Source organism: Stomoxys calcitrans, chromosome 3 (assembly GCF_963082655.1).
Source record: "Stomoxys calcitrans chromosome 3, idStoCalc2.1, whole genome shotgun sequence".
Lineage (NCBI taxonomy): Eukaryota > Metazoa > Arthropoda > Insecta > Diptera > Muscidae > Stomoxys > Stomoxys calcitrans.
Genome location: NC_081554.1, coordinates 137647488 through 137671815, shown reverse-complemented (window position 1 = coordinate 137671815; position 24328 = coordinate 137647488). Strand labels below are relative to the sequence as shown.

The 24328-nt window shown below is 36.5% G+C and overlaps 1 protein-coding gene across 2 annotated transcripts in view; it reads left to right on the top strand.

Moving 5' to 3' along the window:
- LOC106090264 (neural cell adhesion molecule 1) overlaps positions 1-24328 on the top strand; it is a 782082-nt gene that overhangs the window by 479302 nt on the left and 278452 nt on the right. For both annotated transcript variants that reach the window (XR_009397497.1, XM_059364284.1), the window contains exons 6-7: positions 590-793; positions 6607-6752. Coding sequence is in view for 1 of the 2 variants with exons in the window: in XM_059364284.1 (XP_059220267.1) it covers positions 590-793; positions 6607-6752 (350 nt within the window). In the remaining variant the exon portion in view is untranslated. The remainder of the gene's footprint in view (positions 1-589; positions 794-6606; positions 6753-24328) is intronic.

Here is a 24328-nt window from a genome sequence, read left to right as displayed (position 1 = left end):
TATACCCCCATCCTACGGTAGTGAGTAGAAAAAACAAAAGTAATGGAGCACATCATTGAAATCTGCTGGTATAAGTTGCTTTTGGTTTTCAGTTCATATATATTGTTAAAATAGTTCCATAGCAGAATTCATGAACTCACGATTTCTTTGTAAACCCTCATACATTCCCAAATTTAAAACCCAATGCATTGGCAGATACCTACCTAAATCTACTTTTTAAATAGACTCCCAACACTTTTTTGCTGTTGTTAGTGAGGCATTAATACTTTTGGTCATTTCTCTGCATTGATTTCCTCCTTTCTTTGATACGGTTTGCTGACGAATAAAAGTGATTTCGTGTTTCCTCTCATTTTTCAATTTTTCTTTTTTCTTTTCATGTCTCTTTCCTAATGCGATAATGTCTGCTGCTGGCTGGATGCTTCTGTATTTGGATGCTGTGGTCAACCATGAAAACCCTTTTTTTGGTCGATACTTGTCCAAACATACTACTCCTGAAATTTCCACTGCAAACGGCTAAATGTGAAACCCTCGTACGAAATCCCACACCACCACCACACACTAAACTTCACCACACATGCTAAACAAAAAGGACGTCCACAACCACAAGTACGGTGGCTAGTAAATGGTCTACTGGTGGACAATCAATATGAGCATTATTCCGGGGATGTAATCGAAAATCGTTTGCTGTGGCCATCGGTTCAACGAACGGATCTAAATTCGGTCTTCACATGCCAAGCAATGAATACTGAATTAGACAAGCCCAAAGAGAAGAGTTTCATCTTGGATATGCATTGTAAGTATGAAAGGGCATGAAATAAAACAAATAAAAGTGTCTTACTATCGACGCGGGTGTAAATACTATACATCCGCCGTACATCGAATTTGTCAATTAAAAAGGATAATGGAAGGTCATATTAAAAAGTTCCCATGATTTCTTTATATTTTGAAAAATCAAGAGATTGGACTATATGGCAGCTAAGCTGGTTGTAGAGATCGGTTTAAATGAGAGCTTTAGGGCGGGACAATTACCTAATAATGCGAAATTTTGCGATATAGGATTTTTTGATATTGTACGAGTATTTGGGTATTTTAATAAGGCGTTTGTTAAATAACTTATTACCTGTTTGACTGACTGACGACCGAGTGATCACGGTCCAGCCCAAGCGGCTAAAGTAGAATCATGAAATTTGGTATTAATTAAGGTACTAAATAGTGCAAAATAAGACATAAGGAGTTATCTTAGTCCAAATGGGATCTTAAACACGAACGGAAAATAGGAAATTGTGCACTAAGTCCTACATTATATACCACTATGTATTTTAAAGCTGAGCTGCTCGACCGGACTCCGAGCACTTAAAGTTTTAAAAATAGTGTTAACATTTTTCTTTTTTTAATTTTTTTTTTAAATTAAAAAAAAAAATATATTTTTATTAATTGAGCCACTATGCTTTTATAACAAAAAAAAATATTTTGTTTATATTTTACGACCATTTAGCGAAGAAAGTTGGATATAAATGACTTTAACATAAAACCGCACCTACTGTCAAAAGTAGTAGGCTTATCGCCTAAAATATATTTTTTTAATATAGAAACTATCAAATGCAACAAGACTCTAAAACAAGTTCCAGAAATCTCAATCCATAGAATTTTTGAAAAAAATGTTTATTTGATTTTTGAATTATAAAAATTACGGATTTTCGACAAGACCTTATAAGACGGGAAGCAAATGGGTCATTTGGTTGTGTCCGTCTGTCCATGTATTCTTGAGATCAAGGAACAGATCTCATTTGTTTTCAAACATTCATGAAATTTTGCACAAGTAATTTTTTTTGCTATTGATTTTGGATTTGATTGGATCCGATCAGGTTTAAATATAACTTCCATTTATATCTTTAATCCAATATGACCTTTGTAGGCGGCAATTGCCACAGTTTTGTTCCGATTGTAACAAAAATTTGCATGAGATGTTTTGATTTGACGTTCCAATAGGTGTGCAAAATTTCATTAATTTCGCTTCAGATATAGATATAGCTCAACCAATACCTCCTGGTATTATTTTGTTTGGGTCATTGGGGAAGTCTTTTTATACCATTTGGTATCAATTCAATACCAGACAAAGGAGGCTATTAAGAATTGACGGCGTCACATTTGTATTATTTTCATCGCACCAAAAGTGGTGTTTAGCCTTGTACTTAAAACATTGACGCCATTATAAAATATTTGTTAAACAAATAAATAAAATGTTTTAATACAAGTTGAGTGCGTACAAACATGTTCAAATACACAAAAAATGTGAAAATTGAAAAGTACAAATTCTAAGAACATTATACATCAAAAACATGATAGTCTCCTGTGTGAACGAAGCTGTGATGGTGTATTCATAGAAAAGCCACTTCTGGGAATAAATGGATTTGGAATCAATTGCTAAATACAAAAAATTGAGGTTGGTCACGGTTAAACATTATTATACCCACCACCGAAGAACGGAGGTATATTCATTTTGTCATTCCGTTTGCAACACATCGAAATATCCATTTCCGACCCTATAAAGTGCATATATTCTTGATCAGCGTAAAAATCTAAGACGATCTAGACATGTCCGTCCGTCTGTCCGTATAGAGCGATGCTCCGATTTAAGGTCTTAGGCCCATAAAAGCCACATTTATTAACCGATTTTGCTGAAATTTGGGACAGTGAGTTGTGTCGGGCCCTTCGACATCCTTCGTCATTTTGGCTCAGATCCGTCTCGATTTGGATATAGCTGCCATATAGACCGATCCTCCGATTTAGGGTCTTAGGCCCATAAAAGCCACATTTATTATCCGATTTTGCTGAAATTTGGGACAGTGAGTACAGTTAAGCCACTTGACATACTTCTGCATTATGGCACGTATCGGTCCAGATTTGGATATAGCTGCCATATAGACCGACCTCTCGGTTTTAGGTTTTGGGGCCATAAAAGCGCATTTATTGTCCGCTATCGCCCCAATTTGGGACAGTGAGTTGTGTTAGGCCCTGCGACATCCTTTTTCTATTTCACTCAGATCGGTCCAGATTTGGATATAGCTGCCATATAGACCGATCTCTCGATTTAATGTTTTGGGCCCATAAAAGGCGCATTTATTTTCCGATGTTGCAGAAATTTGGGACAGAGAGTTAAGTTAAGCCCTTACACATATTTCTGCAATTTGGTCTAGATCGATCAAGATTTGGATATAGCTGCCATATAGACCTACATCTCGATTTAAAGTGTTGACCCCAAAAAAGGCGCATTTATAATCCGATTTAAATGAAATTTGACATATTGACTTATGCTAGGCTTTTCGATATCCATGTTGTATATGGTTCAGATCGGTTTATTTTTGGATATAGCTACTAAAAAGACCAATATTTTTTTATACACAATTGAACAGTGACTTGTACTTATTTTTATTTGGTCCAAATCGGATCATATTTCGTTATAACTGCTATGGGACATAAAGTATGCAATTTTCACCGGATTTTGATGAAAGGTGGTTTACATATATACCCGAGGTGGTGGGTATCCAAAGTTCGGCCCGGCCGAACATAACGCCTTTTTACATGTTTTTTTCTTATTATTTATATAAATAATATAAATAAAAGTAGAATAAAATTATTTTCAATGTTTTTTTTATCTTTAGGTCATGGAATAATCAATAACAGTTTGGTACTAAAACCAATAACGGTCTGGTGCTAAAACCAATAACAGAATGGTATTAAAACTAATACCAGTTCGGTAATAAGCTAGTACCAAACGATACTAATCATTTTATGTTTTATCAATACCATCCGATATTGTTTTTGTACCATACGGTGTTGCTTACTATCAAAACCGTATGGTGCTGAAATGAACACATTTGGTATCAATTTTTTTCTGGGCTTAGATACTTACAATAAACACTCAATAGATACTTACAGTTTGTTTCGCATGCCATCACAAAAGTATGTACATATAACTTACAAATCAAGTTATAACTTAATTCTTAGGTGGCATACTATAATAAGTTGTATTGGGTTGCCCAAAAAGTTATTGCGGATTTTTCATATAGTCGGCGTTGACAAATTTTTTCACAGCTTGTGACTCTGTAATTGCTTTCTTTCTTCTGTGATTTATCAGCTGTTACTTTTAGCTTGCTTTAGAAAAAAAAAGTGTAAAAAAAGTATATTTGATTAAAGTTCATTCTAAGTTTTATTACAAATGCATTTATTTTCTTTTAAAAAATCCGCAATTACTTTTTGGGCAACTAACTAAAAAATTAAGTTATAGCATACTTTTTAAGTGGCATGTTTTTCATAAGTGACTTTTGAGTTCCAAATATTGAGTCTAATACAGTTCTCTGGTCCCAATAGATATAGCTCCCATATATATCTTTCAGCCGATATGGCTTTAGAAGCAACAGTTTTGGTCCAATCTTTAAAAAGTTTTGCATGTGATATTTTTTTTGACGTCCCAATGCCGTATGCAAAATTTCAAAATTGATTCAGATGTATATATAGCTCCCATTTATATCTTTCATTCAATATGGTCATTTAAGGTTGTAGTAACCAAAATTTTGGTCCGATCTTTACAATACTTAGCTCGAGACGCTTTATTTGACGTTTCAATACGTGTGCAAAATTTCATTAAAATCAGACCTGGTTCAGATATAGCTCTCATATATATCTTTCATCCGGTATAGCCTTCTAAGGCTATAGTATCACAATTTTAGTCCGATTTTTACAAAATTTGCATGAGCTCCCATATATATCTTTCATCCGATATGGGCTTTTAAGTATGTAGTAGCCACAATTTTCGTTCGTTCTTTATAAAATTAAGCATGAGACGTTGTATTTAACGCCCCAATACGTGATTTCATAAAAATCGGTTAAAATTAGTCATACCTCCCATATATATATATCATCCGATATGGCCTTTAAAGGCTGTAGCAGCCACAGTTTTGGTCCGACCTTTTTTAGGTGTTTTATTTGACGACCTTGTGCGTGTGGTAAATTTTATCAAAGTTGCTATAGATTTAGATATAGCTCCCATATATATCTTTCATCCGATATGGGCCTTTAAGGCTGTAGTAGCCACAATTTAGGTCCTATCGTAAGAAAATCAAGGTTCTATTCAAAAATCAAGGTTCTATTCAAAATTTCAATAGCTATACAAAATTAAAGTCTGGCTAAATTTCAACATAGGTTTCATGCATTAAAAGTAGTATGTACGTAGACTCGTTGGTGTAGGGTATTATATAGTCGGCGCCGCCCTACTTTTGTCTTTCCTTAGTGGTTCCATATTTGTGAAAAAAAAAATTAGTCAAAGATTCTTTAAGGGCAACACATCCATAACATTTTTTCTAAAAACAAAACTTCGATAAAATTTCCCTAAAATTTTGACTGAAAAAATTTCATAAAAATTGGCTTAGATTTAAATATAGCACTCATACAAATCTTTCATCGGCTATAGCCGTTTAAGCCACAGGTTTGGCCCGATCTTTATAAAATTTAGCGGGAACTGTTTTATTTGAAGTTCTAGTACATGTGATAAATTCCATCAAAGTCGGTCCAAATTTAGACATAGCTCCTATTGATATCTTTCATTAAAGATGGGCCACAATTAACAAGTCTGACGAGATTTCAACACAGGTTCCACATATTAATAGTAGCACGTAGACTCTGCGGTTTAGGGTATTACACAGTCGGCTCCGCCCGTTTTGCCCGCTTTATTGCCAAATTGAAAGGGTCACATTAATTATGAGTGAGCTAATTAACGACTTGTGTTTCATTCGGCCCTATTTAAGAAAAAAACTCCCCATAATACCTACTTAAACCTCCAGATATTAAGCATTGTGAAAACAAGACTTTTGATTATTGCACTAGACGCACAGCGTATTAACCGTTGCTTTCTACTCCATCATCACACTCCTTATACTTTGATTTGTTTCCATACTAGGTGTTTATCCAGCTAACAAGAGTCCCCATAAAAGCCAACTGTAATTTGCACTTTAACTGTCCCTTAATTTGTGACAGGAATGTTGTATAGCTACAGAATACAGTGGTTAACTTGTAAGTCTCCCTGCGAGTGTATGCGTGTATGAGGTGGCATGCTCTCTCCGAATTGCAATAGTCCTTTGTAAATGCAAGCAGACATCTAGACCTATAATAAATTTGCCAACAACTAAGAGGCAATTTGTCTATTGACTTGCAGAGGTATTTAGCATACATAAAATTAAATTTCAATGGGAATAAGGGAGGGAAAGTTACCTGGCAATTCTAGGTTTATTTTCAATAGCAAGTTGACTCCTACTTTTAGCACATGCAAATTTTTTGTGGCGCTTAGAATTGGAATGTGAAAAGGGAAACGAAACCAAAAAAAAAAAACTGTGAACATATATAATGCCTTCAAATGTATATTCGAGCTAGGTGTGTATGTACGTGTTGGCAATTAAGTTCAGCTCTTTCGATTTGCTCGATGTCCTAAGGGAATAAATCAAGTTTTGCAGCTAGCAGTGCGATACTATTTTCAAAGCGTTCCACAGCTTTCTTGTGAATATTGTCTTACTTTATTTTATTACACATTCTATTTCTCCCTCTCATTCACAGTGAAACCCCTGGAAGTGAAAATAATTGACCCGCCCAACTCGATGGTGGCCGATAGACGCTATGAGGTAACATGTGAATCAACCGGTTCCCGTCCTAATGCTATCATTACCTGGTATAAAGGAAAGAGGCAATTACGTCGAACGAAGGTAAGTTGATATTTTCCTTGCATCGCCATAACTTCTGGCTGATATGGTAACAAACACATTTCTTTTTCACAACAAAGTATGTTAGCGTGTGTTGCATGTAATGGTTCTGAAGTAGGTTCCTAAACTTATGTTGATTCCTCTTGAAGTGAGTGCATAGCAGGAAAGTGGGTGGAAATTTATATTATATATGCATGAATGTAACTAATGTAACTAATGTAATTTGATGGTAATATACACTCAAGAAATGTAATGTTTTTCTGCTACTAGCAATGCACATCAATGTAAAGATAGAAAAATCTTTTATCCTGATTTACACGTACAAAAACCTGTAAACATGACATCAGGGATCTTCCTATGGTGGAATGTTACATACCCTCCACCATGGATCGCATTTGTCAAGTTCTTTGCTCGACATTTCTTTATAGTCAAACAATGGTTAAGAATTTCTATACCATTGGAGTAACATATAAAAAGCTATGAACTTATTCGGGAAGTGCAAATGGGAGATTGGTTTATATGGGAGCTATAACAGGTTGAAGACGAAATCCAATTGAACCAAACATAGCACAAGAACTTGCGCACTTAAGAGGCTCAAAAGCCAAGATCGAGGATCGGTTTATATGGGAGCTGTATTTCGTTGAATATCGCTTTGGACCGTACTTGACACAGTTGTTGAAAGTCATAACAAAACAAATGACTGATAACATTTTACGTCTCTTTGATGCAATAGTTCTAATATGGATTAAAAGGGCCTCATGCCAACATAAAGGCATGGTTTTATTCAAGAATCAGGGCGCTTATCGGGGAAAGGTACTTGGATTACAGTAGATGGAAAAGTTTCAAGTCTCCAGAGCTAAAAGAAGAATTCCGTGAAGCCATGAGGAAAGTTAACAGTTTTATTATTGCGGCTAAAATGGAGCATTATTCTTCAAGTTTTGATTGCGCAGTAGATTCGAAGAGTAAGGACCTTCGTAAGCATGATGATGAAGGTCCGGCTTTCGTTTTTGATGGCCGCAGTCCTTTTGAGTTGAGATGTGTCAACCATGAGGAAGTTTATGAGAGTTTTGTCCGTACTAAGTCAAATGCAATTGGTATGGACGGAGTTGATCCAAGATTTGTACGAATGTTACATCCATATCTCCTACCGTACTTTACGTACCTGTTTAATACAATTTTGAGCTCCAATGTGTATTCCATTATTTGGAAGCATGCAAAGATTATCGCCATTCCCAAATCCAACATTGATTATAGGCCGATATCATTTCTATGCTATCTCTCTAAGGTTCTCGAGAAAATCTTTAATGGAAAGATGTTGGTATATCTTCACCAAGAGTCCCTGTTGTCAGAAAGACAGTCCGGCTTCCGTTCTGATCATAGTTGCATTACTGCATTGGTTGAAGTGGCTGAATCGTTCAGAACTAATATTGATGAGAACAAATTTGGCTTTCTGGTTCTTTTGGGTTACTCCAAAGCTTTCGACACGCTTGATCACCTGAATTTGTGCATGAAACTACGAAATTTTGTTAACTTTACATCAACGGCAACGAGTCTGATTATGTTGTATCTGAGCTATAGACGGCAGGCTATCGTAAAAAATAGGAAGTCGTTACAGAACACTACATGCTAAATTTCAACCAAATTCGACAAAAATTGCTGCTTGTAAGGGCCCAAGAATTCAAATCGGGAGAAGTCACAACGAAACAACACGTTCAAAATTGCAGTCAAATCGGAAACAATTTGCGGCTTCCAGGGGCTCAAGGTGTCAAATCGGGAGATTTATTTATATGGGAGCTATATCAGGTTATTGACCGATTTGAACCGTACTTAGTACAGTTGTGGCAAATCGGAACAAAACACGACATGCAAAATTTCAGTCAGATCTGTTAATAATTGAGACTTTCAATGGCTCAAGAAGTTAAATCGGGAGATCGGTTTATATGGCATTATAGACCGATTTGGAACGTACTTAGTACAACTGTTGGAAGTCATAACGAAAAGCTTCGTGCAAAATTTCAACCAAATCGGACAAAATTTTCGGCTTCCAGGTGCTCAAGAAATCCAATCGGGAGATCGGCTTATATGGGAGCTATATCAGGTTATATACCCATTTGGACCGTACTTGGTACAGTTGTTAAAAGTCATAACAGAAAATTACATGCACGTTTTAAGCCATATCGGGTTAAAATTGCGGTATGTAAGGCCTGAAGAAGTTAAATCGTGATATCGGTTTATATGGAAGCTATATCAGGTTATAGACAGATTTAGAACCCGATGACCTATATTAATAGTAAGTATCTTTGGAAAATTTCAATCAGCTAGCTCTACGCGTTCGACCACTATCGTGATTTCAATAGACGGACGGACGGATGGAATTGGCTAGACCGACACAGAACGTCGAGACGATCAAGAATATGTATACTTTATGGGGTCTTAGACGAATATTTCGAGATGTTACAAATGGAATGACTAGAGTAGTATACCCCATTCTATGGTGGTGGGTATGAAAAGCAAGCGGAGCACCGGAGCGACTACACAGAAATTTTTATTTTTGGTAGCATAACATAAACTAGACAATAACCTCAAAACCAAAGTTCGTTGTCACAACAGCAAAGTTGCGGTTAGCAAAAAAATTAGTTGAAGCAAAAAATCTGTTTTCTGGGTGCATATAAAGGGTGATTTTTTTGAGGTTAGGATTTTCATGCATTAGTATTTGACAGATCACGTGGGATTTCAGACATGGTGTCAAAGAGAAAGATGCTCAGTATGCTTTGACATTTCATCATGAATAGACTTACTAACGAGCAACGCTTGCAAATCATTGAATTTTATTACCAAAATCAGTGTTCGGTTCAAAAAAAAAAAAAATCTTTTAAATACACATTTTTACCCTTCGCCATAGGGTGAGAGTTTACTTGTTTCGTCATTCCGTTTGTAAAAATATTGATCTGAGACACAACAAATAATATAAATTCTTAATCGTCTAAACATTTAATGGCTATTTAGCAATGTCCAACTGTCCATCCGTCTGTCGAAAGCTAACCAACTTTCGATGAGTAAAGCTAGGTATTTGAAATTTTGCACATATATTTCTTATGACTTTAGGTCGGTTGAGATTGTGAATGAGCCATATCGGTTCACATTTTGATATAGCTGCCATATAAATCTATCTCGGATCTTGAAATTTTGAGCCTCTAGAGATGTGTTGCTTTGAAGTCTAAAAACTGTGCCAAGTATGGTCCAAATCGGTCCATAACCTGATAAAGCTGCCATATAAATCAATTGCCCGACTTGACTTCTCGAGCTCCTTAAGGGAGCAATTGTCTCCGACTTGATTATGTTTCAAGCATCGTATTTTTTATGACTTCTAATAGACATGACAAGTCCGGTCCATACTGGTCCTTTTATACCATCCTCTGTGGAAAGCGTTTGTTAATGTTTTTGCACGTTTCCTCTATACTCTTCAGCAAAGGATGGGGGTATACTAACATATACATTCTTCATTCTAGCCATGTCCGTCCGGCTGTCTGTCGGTGAAAGGCACGATAATGTTCGAAGGAGTAAAGCTATGCTCTTGAAATTTTGCACAAATAATTCCTATTAGTATAGGTTGGTTGGGACTGTAAGTGGGCCATATCGGTCCATAAATAAATATAGCTCTGATAAAAACCCATCTCCCAATTTTAATTTTGGAGCCTCCACAGGATGCAATTCTTAACCTATTTGGCTGAAATTTTGCAAAGTGACTTTACAATGACAGCTAACAAATGTGTCAAGTATGGTCTCAATCGGTTTAAAACATGATGTAGTTGAAATTTTGCACAATACGAGTATCATCTACAATTGTCTGTAACATCCACGTCAAGTATTGCTTGAATCGGTTCATAACCTGAAATAGCTCCAATAGCATTGCAATTCTTATCCATTATCCTTTGTATGCCTATAAACAGATACTAGGCAAAAAAGGTTATGGACCGATTGAGACTATACTTGACAAGAATAGAGGCTATACAATAAACAGGTTTGCAATATTTCAGCCAAATCGTATAAGCACTCTAGAGACTCAAGAAGTCAAATCGGGATCATGAACTATCTGTCTCATTAACAATCCCTAACGGTCTAAATCGATAAGAGGCTTGAGTGTAAAAATTTCAAGCGAATTGCTTCATTCGATTAGATGCTATAGTGATTTTCCCAAACGGACAGAGGGATGGACAGGTGTAGAGAATGGTAGGTGTAGGGTTTTTTTGTAGTCGGAATCGCCCGATTTAGCCTTTTCTTACTGTTGTAGAATCGTAGGTATGATAGCGACTGAACTATGGAAATAACCAATCTGTTGTTCCAACAAATAAAAATTAATTTTGCATTATTCGTTCTTCGTTCTTATAATCGAATTCCAACCAATGATTTCTTTGGGTGTGTTTATTTATGCGTGTAACTCTCTTGCAGTGTAGTCCTAGTCCCAGTCCCAGAACAGAAGAATTGATATATATGTATATAAATATATACTTTTTTTACCTCCGCCTATTTCCCGCCTTCGTCCTTTTCGTGTTTTAAAAGTTGTGAGTCTGCTAACTGGTGAGGTATTCATGGATGACCGCATGCAATTTGCACAAAATAAGTGCACGTAAATTGAACGTTTGTCTCTATTTACTGGCCAACCTTGTTTGGCTTTCCATTTTATTTGCACAGGTTTTTGCAGCCGTACTCCCTGACTCCATAGCTTGGCCAGTTAAACTGTTTGTTTTGTGGACACTACTGTCTGGCATGCTTTAAGTGGGAGAATCTGCGGATGGGCAAAATTCAGAATACAGAGGAACAAATAAAATTTCTAAAAAATGTAGGCTTTGATGACGAAAAGGAATCCATTTAAATACAGTCGCAATTGAATTGCTTATTTGTTGTGTTACCATTTCATTTACTACAAGATAGCGATGGAAGAATAACGTAACCAAATGTTTTTTATGCCCAGCACCATGGAATGTGTAGAATAAAATTATGTCCTTCAACTAAATTTATTTTGTATATAAATATTTTAGAAGAATCCATGGTGATGGGTTCCAAGGATTCGGCCCGGCCGAACTTAGCACGCTTTTACTTGTTCCTAGTTAGTGTGGTTAAGGTGAAATAATGGTTATTTTTTAATGAAATCATAAAGTCCCAAGTGGTTGGTGTGCCGCTTTCCCTTTCCATTTGCAAAGAAAATCTCCGATCGTTCAGCTCGTCTCGAAAAAGAAACAAATAAGCCTTTCAGCAAGAAAAATTTGATTCGGATTTCAGTGAATGCGCACTGTACAATGCATGTATTAGGGTACATTTTACTTCAGATAGAGTTCTATTTTTCTTGTCGTCTGCCTTCGTAGTACGAAATTCCTACGAAAGCAACGTGGTTAATTTAGCAAAAACATTGGTAAACACACACACACACACCTAGTTATACCCTACACCACTACTATGGTACAGGGTATTATAACTTAGTGTAGTTGCTTGTAACACCCAAAAGGAAGAGAAATAGACCCATTGATAAGTATACCGATCGACTCAGAATCACTTTCTAATTGGATTTAGCTATGTCCGTCTGTCTGTCTGTCTGTGTCTGTCTGTCCATGTTAAATTGTGTACAAACTACAGGTCGCAGTTTTCATCCGATCGTCTTAAAATTTGTTACAAGTTTTGTTTTCGACCTAGGGACGAAGCCTATTGAAATTGGAAAAAATTGGTTCAGATTTGGATATAGCTCCCATATATATGCTCGTCCGAACTTCAAAAAAAGCGTTGTTCGAAGTTTTGGGAAGATTGGTCAACAAATGCGCTTGCAATGGCTCTAGGAGTGAAAATCGGGCGACATATATAAACGAGAGCTGTCTCTAAATCTGTACCGATTTCCATGAAATTCACCAGTAATGTCGAGAGGCATAAAAAAATCCTTCCTGCCAAATTTCGAGAGAATCGGTTAACAAATTACCGTAATAATGGTAATTATAATGGTATGGTATTAATAATGGTATGTAGAATAAAATTATGCCCTTCAGCTAAATTAAGTTTGTATACATTTTTAGCAGAATCCATGTTGGTGGATTCCAAAGATTCGGCCCGGCTAAACTAAGCACGCTTTTACTTGTTCTGGATGCATTGGTAGCTCTTGCAATGCTGTTGGCTGATCTTCACTCCAAAATCGACAATTCTGCTTATTTACATACCCATTGAGCCAAAAATGAGCTTGGTCGGTCAATGGAAGAAGCATGGTTTGAACTTTCTTAACAGAGCGCGCATTTTGATAATAAAATTCAATAATTTGCAATCCTTGTTCGTTTGTAAGACGATTCATGGTTAAATTATAGACCAAACAGAATGTTTGACAGAGAAACAAAACACGAAACGTGCGTGAGCTGTTTAAACCAGGGTTGGCAAAAAGTTTCAATGAAATTTTTTCTACAACCATAAATTTTTTCTAAAGACGAAATTTAAATGATTTTTTTTTTTTTAACACGAAGTTTCAATTTAAATTTTTAAACGGAAAATTTTCTTGAGTCCAATTTTAAAGAAAGTTTTCAAAGACGGAGTCTCAATGAATTTTGTTTTAAGGCAATTTCAATAAATTTTTTAAGGGACACAATTACAACAAAATATTTTCTAAAGGCAGCCTGCAATCGAAATTTTTTTTAGGGAAATCTCCAAAAAACCATTTCTTAAGCAAGACCTAAGTGAAATTTTCTCAAAAGATCAAAGTGCAATGAAATTTCTTCTAAAGATAAAATTTTTGTTTTTTATTTATAATTTTCATTATTAAACATTTATGAAGTCTGGTCTCTAAAAATATTGTGTTTTTTTACAACTCACGGTTTTATATTTTATCGAAGTCAGATAATAAATACAGCTTTTATGGGTTTCAGACTCTTAATCGTCAGATCGGTGTATATGGCAGCTAAATCGAAATATTGTCCGATTTGGCCCGTAATGACCTAAACCAGCTTGCAGCAAAAAGACGTATGCCACATTTTAGATCAATATCTCAATGTTTGAAGCATGTAGTATCCCCATAGAATTTAACGACGTAAATGGTATTTCGATATGTTGCAAGCGGAATGACTAAATAAATATACCCCCTATCCTATGGCGTGCTAAGTTCGGCCGAGCCGAATCTTATATACCCTCCACCATGAATAGCATTTGTCGAGTTCTTTGAGCGGTATCTCTTTTTAGGCAAACAAAAAATTATGAATAGGAACTGTTATGCTATTGGAGCTATATCAAGTTATGGTCCAAGAAGCAAAATCGGAAGATCGGTTTACATGGGAGCTGTATCTGTATCGATTCAGACCATATTTCATATGTATGTTGAGGGTCATGAGAGAAGCCGTTGTACAAAACTTCAGCCAACTTAGATAATAACTGCACCTCCTAGCGGCTATATAAAAACATGGACCGATTTGGCCCATTTCCAATCCCAACTGACCTACACATATAAAAAGAATTTTAAGCGCCTAGCTTAACTCCTTCGGAAGTTAGCGTGCTTTCGAAAGAAAGACGGACGGACGGACGGACAGACAGACAAACGGACATAGCTAAATCGGGAAGTGATTTAAAGCCGATCAGTATACTTATCATTGGGTCTAACTCTTCTCCTTCTTAGCGTTGTAAACAAATGCACAAAGTTATAATACCCTGTACCACAGTGGTGGTATAGGGTATAAATAGACATCTTAATTTCAACTTTATTTAAATTCTTAACAATTTTGCCTTCCTGAATGTTTAGTCATTGAATATATATGATACGTTCGTCCTCTTTTAGTCGTTTTAAGTACGATTGTATTCTTGCTGCCATATATATCTTTCATCGGATTTGATTAAGTCTAGAGAAACCACACTTTTGGTCTGATCTTTACCAAATTCGACATGAGATGCCATTTTTGATGTCCTAATATCTGTGCTATATTTCATCAGAATCGGATCAGTTTTTGATATAGCTCCCATATTTATATTTCATCCGATTCGGTCTTTTAAGGCTCTAGTAGCCGCAATTTTGGTCCGATCCTTACAAAATTTAATACGAGTTTTTTTATTTGACGTCTCAATACTTGTGCAAAATTTCATTAAAATCGGATCTGATTGAAATATAGCCTTCATATACATTTTTCAGCTGATATGGCGATCTTTACAAAATTTTGCAAGAGATGTTTTATTTAACGTTCCAATAAGATTGCAAAATTTCATAAACATCGTTTCCGTTTTAGATATAGCATTCATATATATTTTTCATCCGATATGGCCTTAAGGCTGTAAACGCCGCAATTTTGGTTCGATCTTTATAAAATTTAGCGTGCGGTGCTTTATTTAATGTCCTAGATCATGTGCTAAGCTTATACATTGCCCCTAAAGTCGGTGGTAGCGACCATTTAAGTCCTATCGAATATAAGTAAAAGCGTGCTAAGTTCGGCCGGGCCGAAACTTTTATACACTCCACCATATATCGCATTTGTCGAGTTCTTTTCCCGCTATATCTTTTTAGACAAAACAAGTTACCGCCCGATTCGGACCATAATTGAACTGAATGTTGGAAACCATAGTATTAGATGTCGTTGTGCAAAGTTTCAGCCAATTTGAATAAAAATTACACCCTTTAGAGGCTTAAGAAGTAAAATTGGGAGATCGGTTTCTATGGGAGCTGTATCAGCCTATAGACCGATCAGACCACAATAGCAACGTTGAAGGTCAAGAGAGACGTCATTGTACAAAATTTCAGCCAAATCGAATAATAATTGCGACCTCTTGTCAAGATTCAAGATCGTTTTATAAGGTAGCTGTATCAAAACATGGACCGATGTAGCCCATTTACAATCCCAATCGGCCTACACTAATAAGAAGAATTCGTGCAAAATTTCAAGCGGCTAGCTTTAATCTATATAAAGATCCACTTTAAATGATACGACGATCAACAAAGGAATATTTCGAGAAATTACAAACAGAATGACGAAATTAGTATACCCCATCCTATGGTGGAGGGTATAAAAATCTTACATGGTTCTATTCAGTTTTTCAAAAGGTATGCAAAATTAATGTCTGCCTTATTTTAGTCAGAAAAGTAGTATGTATATTGACTCGATTTTTTTGGTTTTGTTTTTATACCCTCCACCATAAGATGGGGGGTATACTAATTTCGTCATTCTGTTTGTAACTACTCGAAATATTCGTCTGAGACCCCATAAAGTATATATATTCTTGATCGTCGTGAAATTTTATGTCGATCTAGCCATGTCCGTCCGTCTGTCCGTCCGTCCGTCCGTCCGTCCGTCCGTCCGTCTGTCTGTCGAAAGCACGCTAACTTCCGAAGGAGTAAAGCTAGCCGCTTGAAATTTTGCACAAATACTTCTTATTAGTGTAGGTCGGTTGGTATTGTAAATGGGCCATATCGGTCCATGTTTTGTTATAGCTGCCATATAAACCGATCTTGGGTCTTGACTTCTTGAGCCTCTAGAGTGCGCAATTCTTATCCGATTGCGATGAAATTTTGCACGACGTGTTTTGTTATGACATCCAACAACTGTGATAAGTATGGTTTAAATCGGTCCATAACCTGATATAGCTGCCATATAAACCGATCTTGGGTCTTGACTTCTTGAGCCTCTAGAGTGCGCAATTCTTATCTGATTGGAATGAAATTTTGCACGACGTGTTTTGTTATGACATCCAACAACTGTGCCAAGTATGGTTCAAATCGGACCATAACCTGATACAGCTGCCATATAAACCGATCTTGGGTCTTGACTTCTTGAGCCTCTAGAATGCGCAATTCTTATCCGATTGGAATGAAATTTTGCACGACGTGTTTTGTTACGATATCCAACAACTGTGCCAAGTATGGTTCAAATCGGTCCATAACCTGATATAGCTGTCATATAAACCGATCTTGGGTCTTGACTTCTTGAGCCTCTAGAGGGCGCAATTCTTATCCAATTTGAATGAATTTTGGCACGTAGTATTTTGTTATGATATCCAACAACTGTGCTAAATATGGTTCAAATCGGTTCATAACCTGATATAGCTGCCATATAAACCGATCTGGGATCTTGACTTCTTGAGCCTCTAGAGGTCGCAATTATTATCCGATTTGCCTGAAATTTTGTACGACGGATTCTCTCATGACCATTAACATACGTGTTTATTATGGTCTGAATCGGTTTATAGCCTGATATAGCTCCCATATAAATCGATCTCTCTATTTAACTTCTTGAGCCCACAAAGGGCGCAATTCTTATTCGAATTGGCTGACATTTTACACAGGTCTCCAACATATAATTTAATTGTGGTCCAAACCGGACCATATCTTGATATCGCTCTAATAGCAGAACAAATATTTTTTTTATACCCTCCACCATAAGATGGGGGGTATACTAATTTCGTCATTCTGTTTGTAACTACTCGAAATATTCGTCTGAGACCCCATAAAGTATATATATTCTTGATCGTCGTGAAATTTTATGTCGATCTAGCCATGTCCGTCCGTCTGTCCGTCCGTCCGTCCGTCCGTCCGTCCGTCTGTCTGTCGAAAGCACGCTAACTTCCGAAGGAGTAAAGCTAGCCGCTTGAAATTTTGCACAAATACTTCTTATTAGTGTAGGTCGGTTGGTATTGTAAATGGGCCATATCGGTCCATGTTTTGTTATAGCTGCCATATAAACCGATCTTGGGTCTTGACTTCTTGAGCCTCTAGAGTGCGCAATTCTTATCCGATTGCGATGAAATTTTGCACGACGTGTTTTGTTATGACATCCAACAACTGTGATAAGTATGGTTTAAATCGGTCCATAACCTGATATAGCTGCCATATAAACCGATCTTGGGTCTTGACTTCTTGAGCCTCTAGAGTGCGCAATTCTTATCTGATTGGAATGAAATTTTGCACGACGTGTTTTGTTATGACATCCAACAACTGTGCCAAGTATGGTTCAAATCGGACCATAACCTGATACAGCTGCCATATAAACCGATCTTGGGTCTTGACTTCTTGAGCCTCTAGAGTGCGCAATTCTTATCCGATTGGAATGAAATTTTGCACGACGTGTTTTGTTACGATATCCAACAACTGTGCCAAGTATGGTTCAAATCGGTCCATAACCTGATATAGCTGTCATATAAACCGATCTTGGGTCTTGACTTCTTGAGCCTCTAGAGGGCGCAATTCTTATCCAATTTGAATGAATTTTGGCACGTAGTATTTTGTTATGATATCCAACAACTGTGCTAAATATGGTTCAAATCGGTTCATAACCTGATATAGCTGCCATATAAACCGATCTGGGATCTTGACTTCTTGAGCCTCTAGAGGTCGCAATTATTATCCGATTTGCCTGAAATTTTGTACGACGGATTCTCTCATGACCATTAACATACGTGTTTATTATGGTCTGAATCGGTTTATAGCCTGATATAGCTCCCATATAAATCGATCTCTCTATTTAACTTCTTGAGCCCACAAAGGGCGCAATTCTTATTCGAATTGGCTGACATTTTACACAGGTCTCCAACATATAATTTAATTGTGGTCCAAACCGGACCATATCTTGATATCGCTCTAATAGCAGAACAAATCTTTTTTTATATCATTTTTTTGCCTAAGAAGAGATGCCGGGAAAAGAACTCGACATATGCGATCCATGGTGGAGGGTATATAAGATTCGGCCCGGCCGAACTTAGCACGCTTTTACTTGTTTTATTTGATTTTTTGGTATAGGTGTTAGTGTTGTTCAAGGTGAAAATATGAAGCATTTAGCGGGAAGAACATTTAATTTGTCAATAAGCAAGCGAATTCGCCAGATTGTCAAATAAAACACACCATGTATTTGATCATATCCATCTTATCTTCAAATGTTTAACCAATAATCTGTGGATGTACAGAGATGGGCCAGCAGAGGAACACCTCAAGGAGTTGTACTGTCTCCTCCACTTTAGAATATAGCCATTAACAATATTGAAAATACCGAGGGGGTTTAGTTCTGGAAGGAAAGTGGATGGTGTAATTGCTGGGGTTATGGAATATATTTTACAATGTAAGTTTGGCAGGAAAGAGGAAAAAAATTAAAATAAAGCGGATTAGAATTCAGGTATTTACAAGTAACTCTTTACTGAATGGAAAAGAACGCTCTGTAATGGAGATTGAACAAAACTCCTACCAGGAACAACAGTAGTGGTTGAAGCTTAAAGAAAAAAAAAGGCCGGCAGAGTACACAAGGCTACGTTAAACACGACATCTTTAGAACAAAGAGAGAAACATACACACGCAAAGTACTGAGGTGGAAAGCTGACTAATGCTGACTATGCTAATAGTTACGAAACTTAGAAAGTAGATTAGGGAGAATGTTCCATTTACAGAAAGCGCAAAATACCTGGGAGTTTTGCTGGACACGAAATTGAACTTCAAATCCAATATTTTGGAAAAGGAAAGAAAGGAAACCCTTGCCCTATACTGAAAGAGAGCCATTGGCAAAAGTTGGGGGCTTAGACGGCGTGTCATGCATTGGGTATATACTGCTGTTGTCAGACCTGTAATGCTATATGGTGTTGTGGTCTAATGGACGGCGCTTCAACAGTCCACCTACTGCTCAATACTTAACCGGATCCAAAGAATGGCCTGTTTGTGCATCACAGCCGCACTGACGACAACATCTGATGCACTGATTTTTATGCTTCATTTAAAGCCTCTGGACATTGCGGCTACCCAAATTGCAGCGACCACTGCCGTGAGGTTAAGGGAGCTTTCTCATTGGTCATGTGGCGGCTACGGCATGTGGATTACACCCTACCTGAGCCGCTTTTAGATAAAAATTACTTTACCACTATTCCGGATAGAACCGATTGGATTGGATCCCTGGTAACAGATGGTACATAGATTTCTATACGGATGGTTCCAAACTAAACGACCAGGTGGGCTTTGGGGTGTACTCAAAGATCTAAAACTGGTCATGCCGAAAAGGTTACCCGACCACTGCAGTGTGTATCAAGCGGAGATTGTAGTAGCAGGGAAGTGGTGTAATGGCTAAGATATAATGTCATTACGACGATTGTCATAAATATCTTCTCAGACAGCCAGGCAGCCATTAAATCCCTGGAGAACTTATTTCCGAAAACAAAACCGCCCTTGACTGTCGCAGAGGTCTCAACGAGATGGCTGAACAGTTTAAAATTCACCTGTTCTGGGTGCCAGGCCACAGATATATCCCAAGGAATTGTAAAGCGGACGAGCTTGAGAGACTAGGAACTGCGTTTAAGCTAAGTTTTCAGGACCAGGCCCGAAGGACAACGAATGATAGATGGTCGCAAAGAGGGGGCTGTTAGCATTTCAAAACTATGTGGCCTAATCTAGACTTGAGGAGGTCTACCGCTTTGCTGTCATTGGCTAATTGTGTTTGTCATGACAGGTCACTGTCTATTCGGAAAACATGCTGACAGACTGAAGGTTACCAGCAACGACTTTTGCAGAAGCTGTGAGGATATTGCAGAAGAATAGACTATAGAACATCTTCTGTGTGTGTGTCCCGCACTAACAGTCAGAAGGAGTTCCACTTTGGGTTCTAATTTCTTTGAGAACCTGTCTGATTTAGCGGATGTAAATATTCGCAAGTTATTGTGCTTTATAAAGCGATCTGGATGATTCAACGATAGGAACTAGAAGGCATCTTCCTTCTTCTCTTCCTGGGGTATCACAATGGACGAAAACGTTTAAGTGAGTCTGATGGCAGACTGCCTCTTAAATCTAACCTAACCTAACATATGCATTTTTATACCCTCCACCGTAGGATAACTTCGTCATTCTGTTTATAATATCTCGAAACGTTGGTCTAAGATCCGAGAACGTATACATGTCCTTGAACGTCCTGACATTTTTAGTCGATCTGTCCGTCCGTCTGTCGAAAGCTCTCTAAATTTCGAACTAGTAAAGGTAGCCCCTCGAAATTTTCAAAAAAACTCTCATTAGTATAGGTCGGTTGGGAGCTATGTTAAGATATAGTTGCTATATAAACCTATCTCGCAATTGAACTTCTTGAGCCTCTAGAAGGCACAATTATCCGATTTGGCAAACAATTTGCACGACGAGCTCTCTTTATTGTGGTTGTCTTATAAGATGCAGGAACTGGCCCATCGGTAGTGAATTTGATCATAAAGTCATTACTGAATTATTGTACTGCTTGCCAACATAAGCCGTTCCTAATCTTTCCAAGCCTTCAAAGTGTGGTTGTCTTTGCAACTATCTTAGTTTTTTAGTGAAAGTTTCATCATATTTTGATGACATTTTTTCATTTGCACTCATATTTGTTCTCAAACTACAATAGTTATATGATTTCAACAGGTTATTGTTTGTATCGTTCTATTGGTTTTATATGACTTTTATTTCCACATAACTTTGCCCAAACAAACTGAAAACATTAAGCAACTATAAAAATATTTCAAAAACTTCGATCAACTTTTTCTATATGCTGCTTAAATATTGTCGTTAATTTATTCCACTTTTTTATTTAAATCGATCAAAAATTCGTTTTGGATGGAAAAGATGTCCGGTAAAAATTACATCCAACTATTGCCGTATATGCTTATGATTTGCATTATGTCTTTATAAGTCCTAAAATATTCAACAACAAAAAGGATATATCTTTTCATTCTAAAAAAATATTTTTGGAAGAAAATTGAAAAAATCGGAGTGTACATTTTAAAATGTTTAAAATAAGATTTCATCGTGCTCAAATATACATTCAACAACAAATTGCTTCTAGAACTTTCGTCCACTATGAGCAACGGAAAGGTTTTATTTGAAATAACAATTTTAAAATGTAAATTAATCTGGGGGATCATTTCAGGTTCTTAAAATTGTGTTTCCGAGTATTTAAAATTTTTCATTTCATTGCTGATGTCATCCAAATAATTTATAATTAAATATTACTAATTATTCTTTGGAAAAATTTTCAGTCTAACAAGTAAAACATTTCCTTTAAAGACGTATTTCGTCTTTAGGAACAATTTTTGCTTAAAGAAACTTTTAATAACTTTTCATTTAAAACAATCACAAAAATGTTATGCTTTGAAAAAAATACATTGCGATTCGATATTTACAAAAATGCAATAACCCATTAACGACGAAAAATAACCGAGAGTAGAGCTGCCTTAGAAAAATTCTAGCTCGAGTTAGGAAAGAGGCATCGTAATTAAATTTGGATTAGCGTAAAGTGGACGGCTAAAAACAGTTACAACAATTTTTCCCGTGATGTTTTTGAGGAAAATAGGCTTGTCGAAAGTAATATTTTATATCCCAAAAATCAAACGACAACTTCCAACTGATGGACAGAATCATGGGTAACATGGAAGTAGTGTAAATTTCGCAGAAAATAACGTCTACAATTACACAAAAACACAAGCATTGGGAAAAAGTACAGCTAATAGACAAGATTGTCGAGCGTGTTTAAAGTGGTAATTGTATCACAGAGGCGTTTCGCATTAAATACGATTCAAATACAACATACCAACGCACGGCCCTTGAAGCCATCGCACCTTAAATGGTTCAAAAGTCTTCTAACCAAAGACGAAACGCTTCCCATAATGGTTGGTGTGTGTTGCTATCTCTGATTTTCCTTTTCCACTTGCAAAGAAAATTGCCGATCATTGAGCTCGTCTCGAAAGGGAAACAAACAAAAATGATTTTTTGCTGTAGTGCCACAGGAAACTTTTTTTTTTCTCAAAAATTTGTGAAATTCAAAATATTTAAAACAAGTTAAAGCGTGCTACGTTCGGCCGGGCCGAATCTTATATATTCTCCACCATCGCATTTATCGAGCTCTTGCCATGGTATCTCTTTTTAGGCAAACAAAGGATAAAAGAAAAGAATTGCTATGTTATTGGAACAATATCAAGTTATATTTCATTTCGGACCATAATTGAACTGAATATTGGAGATTATAGTAGAAGTCATTGTGTAAAATTTCAGCCAAATCTAGTAAGAATTGCGCACTTTAGGGGCTGAAGAAGTATAATAGGGAGATCGGTTTATGGAAGAGCTGCATTAGGCTATAAGCCGATTCATGCCATTTTTGGCATTTATGTTAAAGGTCATAAGAGAAGCCGTTGTACAAAATTTTACCTAAATCGGATAATAATTTCGCCCTCTAGTGGCTGAAATTTGGTCGTTAAAAACATCCATTAAAGTTTAGTCTTAAAAAAAATTTTACTGAATTTTGTTTATAAAAGTTTTTTCCTAACAAAACTTTAATTAAGTAGTTGTTCTGTCTTTAAAAAATAATTTCGAGGGAACGAAGTTTTGTCATTAGTGATTATTACGCTAAAATTTTGTCTTTAGAAAAATTTTATTTAAATTTTGTTTTTAATAACAATTTCATTACAATTTTGTTCTTAAGAAAAATAAAGAATATTATAAATACGAAATGTTATCATTTCAAAAAATTTTACTGAGGTCTACGTTTCTGGCTCCCATATACACTGATCTCTCCATTTAAGAACTTGAGCACCTAAAGAATATTATTCGTACCCTAGTATACAAAAACCCCCGGGAAATTCTTTCTATGACCACCTATTATCTTTCTTTAGCTTCTGCCTTTTCATTCCATTCCAAACCATTCCATTGCCTTTAAGTTGAGGTTTAAATATTAAAGCGCATTGCCTGTACAGTTTGGCATTTAAATGTTATTTCATTTTGACAGTAAGGAACAATATAGTTTGAAACATAATATCCTGTTTTGTACTACGTTTACTGATAAACATAGTTGGATTTCATTTTTCCATTTGTTCCCTATAGCCCCAAGTATGTTACGCTGGCCAATGCATTTTCCATTATTGCATTTCCCTAGACATCCTGCGGTGATTGTGTTCCTCAAATACATTCATTGGCGCGATGATAATGAATAGGAAATGCAATTCTAGTTACAATTTGCATTTTCATTTACTTGCATCTAAGACTAACAAACATAACTATTGTGCAACCCTTCGCCAATAGCTTAGGGAGGTAACTGGAAGGTGTGCTAGGATTTGCTGGCAATGGTTTCCCCATGAAGTAAAATCGACCGAGCATTGAGAGCAACGATAATGTAATTTCCATGTTTTTATTATACTCAATATAGAGCTTCCAAAGTAATTCATGACAATGGTTGAAACTATGAATATATATTTAGCCGAAAATAGTAGGTATATCCCGCGAAGCAAAAACAAATTTATGAAATTTTAAGTGAATAAATGGTTATATTATCACCAACTCAAATATCGCTATTTCAAATATCAAGGCTACGAAAGGATCTCTACTGGGAGATTTCAGTAACTCAGGACATGTTTTAATATTTACCACTATGAGGTAGGGGGGATATTCATTTTGTTATTTCGTTTGTTGCACATCGATGTACTCTTTCCGACCTATATATGTTTCCTAGTTTTCTAGACCGTCGCATAGTGGGATGAAGAAAAAACAAGGTCAAAATAAGTCTGCCAGTTTTGAACGGATAAAGATATCTTCAAGAAATTTCAAATGGTTACAGCTCAGGTTTTAATCAGTTGGTGTGCCATAGAGGGCTCGGGAGTCCATTGGTGGG